The sequence below is a fragment of the Phytophthora parasitica genome, assembly GCF_000247585.1.
Source record: "Phytophthora parasitica INRA-310 unplaced genomic scaffold supercont2.21, whole genome shotgun sequence".
Classification (NCBI taxonomy): Eukaryota; Oomycota; class Peronosporomycetes; order Peronosporales; family Peronosporaceae; genus Phytophthora; species Phytophthora nicotianae.
In genome coordinates, this window is record NW_008649007.1 from 371001 (window position 1) to 373663 (window position 2663).

At 52.7% G+C, this 2663-nt stretch overlaps 1 protein-coding gene across 1 annotated transcript; it reads left to right on the plus strand.

Annotated features, from left to right (window-relative positions):
* Positions 1-140: 140 nt before the first annotated feature.
* PPTG_09811 (hypothetical protein) lies at positions 141-1373 on the plus strand (the record flags this gene model as incomplete). The annotated part of the gene is made up of 1 exon (XM_008905595.1): positions 141-1373. One exon carries the CDS (start codon positions 141-143, stop codon positions 1371-1373), a length of 1233 nt encoding a protein of 410 aa, XP_008903843.1.
* Positions 1374-2663: the final 1290 nt, after the last annotated feature.

Genomic DNA, 2663 nt, shown 5'->3' on the forward strand with positions numbered 1-2663 from the left:
CTTTGAGGTGGATCTTTGGCTGTGCTAGTCCGGATGTTCCAGGCAAAAGTGCAGCCTTTGTCGGACACGTCGCGACGGGTTTCGCTGCGTTACAAACCGACAAGGCCCGACTTACAGCGGACGAAGTCGACGTGCTGGGCATGCGCTTCATTTTCCGTCAGAATGCGGTCCGAAGCTATAAGTATCTACCCTCCTCTTCGGGCGTTCGAGGTCGACTAGAGGTGTCCACAGCGTTGAACTTGAGCTGTTCCGGATTCCTCTACAATGTGATGATTCTAGTCGATGTGGTACTACTGATAATGCACACGTGGACGTCAGTTGAGTTACTAGAGCGACTAGTTCTCCCACCGTTGTTGCGTACTCCTACCAAGCAAGAGATGCGAGATCTAATCAAAGGTGAAGGACGTACGACGCTCTTCGCGTGCTCTTTAATCCACAGCTCGCCGGTAGCGATGCTCACGGTTGTGTCTGCTTTGCTTTCGTGGATGTTGCTACTTCCTCACACTGCAGTGTGGGAACTCAGCGGCGATGAAACCTCGTTATCTTTTGCGTGGATCCACACTCTCTTGTCGGGACTGCGTGTGTGGGTGCTGCTGTTGCTATCGGTACATTATCTATGGGGACTCTTCGTTTTCATCGACGAAGGACGAGCGTACATGTTAGCAACGCGTACGTTTGTATCGAGCAGCGAGCTTGTAGCTGCTGTGGTTGTAGCAGGCTGTCTACTCCGAAGCCGTTTGCTGTCGATTCTACCTATGAAACACGACATGGAGCGTCAGCGAATCGTGGACAACGCCGCGTTTCCAGGCCGTTCGGCGATTAGCAATGCCTTCGAAGACAGGATGCACATGCTACCGTCGAGAGTGCAGAGCTCAGTGCTGTGGATGATCTACGCACCTTTGATCGAACTACTGTTCCTCTCTCTGTTCTTCGTAACCATTGGGTTAGCTGCTCGCTATCTGCTCCACGAGTACCGACGTCGCAGAGCTAAACAAGCTGTGACTGCAGCTGATGGCGGCTCCGTCGCTGGATTCTCATCCGCACAGGCCGCAATGGCCGGGTACAAGCGCCTTCCACTGGAAGAACTACTGGACGTACCGATCCGAGCGAAACACATCGTTCGTAGCGGTGGCATCGGTGGCTTGGAGAAGACCATAGGCGACGAACAGTTCCTCTGGCCAGTGCAATATCTATTGCATGGCGTGCTGCTGGAAAACGACCGCTATCTGAGCACGCGTCGTGGCTTCTATCGCGTGCTACCCATACAAGAATGTATAGATTCGAATACGGGTCAGCAACGCAACGAAGCACCTGTCGAGGAGACTAACGGGTCTCCTAAGCGCCGCAGATACACTGCAAGCGTCTTCAATTGAACGTGGAAGACTGTTTCTTTTACCATCCTCTACATCAAACAGTTCAGATCACCACTCCTTGAAGAGATAACCAAACACCCAACTCGTTGCTCGTACATACTCGCTGTTCGCCGACCAGTGCTCGGATCGCTCATACTGAGGCCATCCGTACAATGCTTCTTGCTGGCGATTGAGAAACCTCACAGCTTCAGCTGCTGGATGCAGATATACATTGCATCCTGTGGATGTGGCCGACATTGTCCGGGAATTATTTCTGAACACTGTAGCCATCCGGATAAGAAGAAACAGAACTTTCTCTGGCCAGCTGTCAGTGGACGAACGTGCGTCGAAAGATCATTTCGCCAGTAGGTATCCGCTCGAACTTCGAGTCGCTGTGGGTGGCGTAGACCCGCTATTGCCGACGTTTGTGCCTTCTTCTTCTGAGAGCACGCGGGTGAAGTCTCGGCGGACATTAGACTTGCGGTGCTTGCCATGTCAGTAGGAGACTAACAAATTAGGAAGCTTCCCGGGCGAATTATCTGTGTACTTTTGAATAACACCTTTGCAGGAACCTAGAGCACAAATGCCGAGGCGTTAATGCTGCACTCGACTGGAAATCTAGTTGGACACGCTCGGGCATTGTTAGTATTGCAAATCAACAGTATTTCGGAGAGGTGACGTTGAAGTCATCCCATCTTGGACTCGTTCACCAAAGGCTCACTTGCTCAGGCGATATCCACACGCATTCTAAAAGCAATCGCGACGATGGTCAACCTCGACCCGGCACAGCAGCAACACACACCAGAAACGTGAGGATCACCGCCACTCGCGATAAAAACGGCTGCGGGCCTCATCCTTTCGAGCACGCTGCAGGCCCAGTTGTACCATGTTCGTGCGACCACCTTCGAGCAGATGCCTGGGCTCTGGCGCTCCAACTCGCTGAGCGTGCGCGCCCGTCCACATTTCGGTATTCCTCGACAATCTCGTCGTATCCCTCGTGGTTCTCGAGAGAGTTGCTCGAGTGAAGTCACACCGAATAAAACGACCATCCAGGTGGAACTGAGCAACACAGGCGGTGACAGGTATCGTTCGTCTCTGGTGCTAGGGACACGGGATCGCTTGGTCAGAGACCAAGGCACACACCAAGTTGGTGTGCCTTGTCGACTCGTTCTGGTCGGACCGACAAGCTCATTATTCATTTTGCCTCGGCATTCAAAAACACATCAACACTTCACTACGTCTCCCAATATCAACCGCAACCATGCTCTCCTGGAAGACCCTATCACTGCTTGTTGCGGCCGCTGTGGCCAT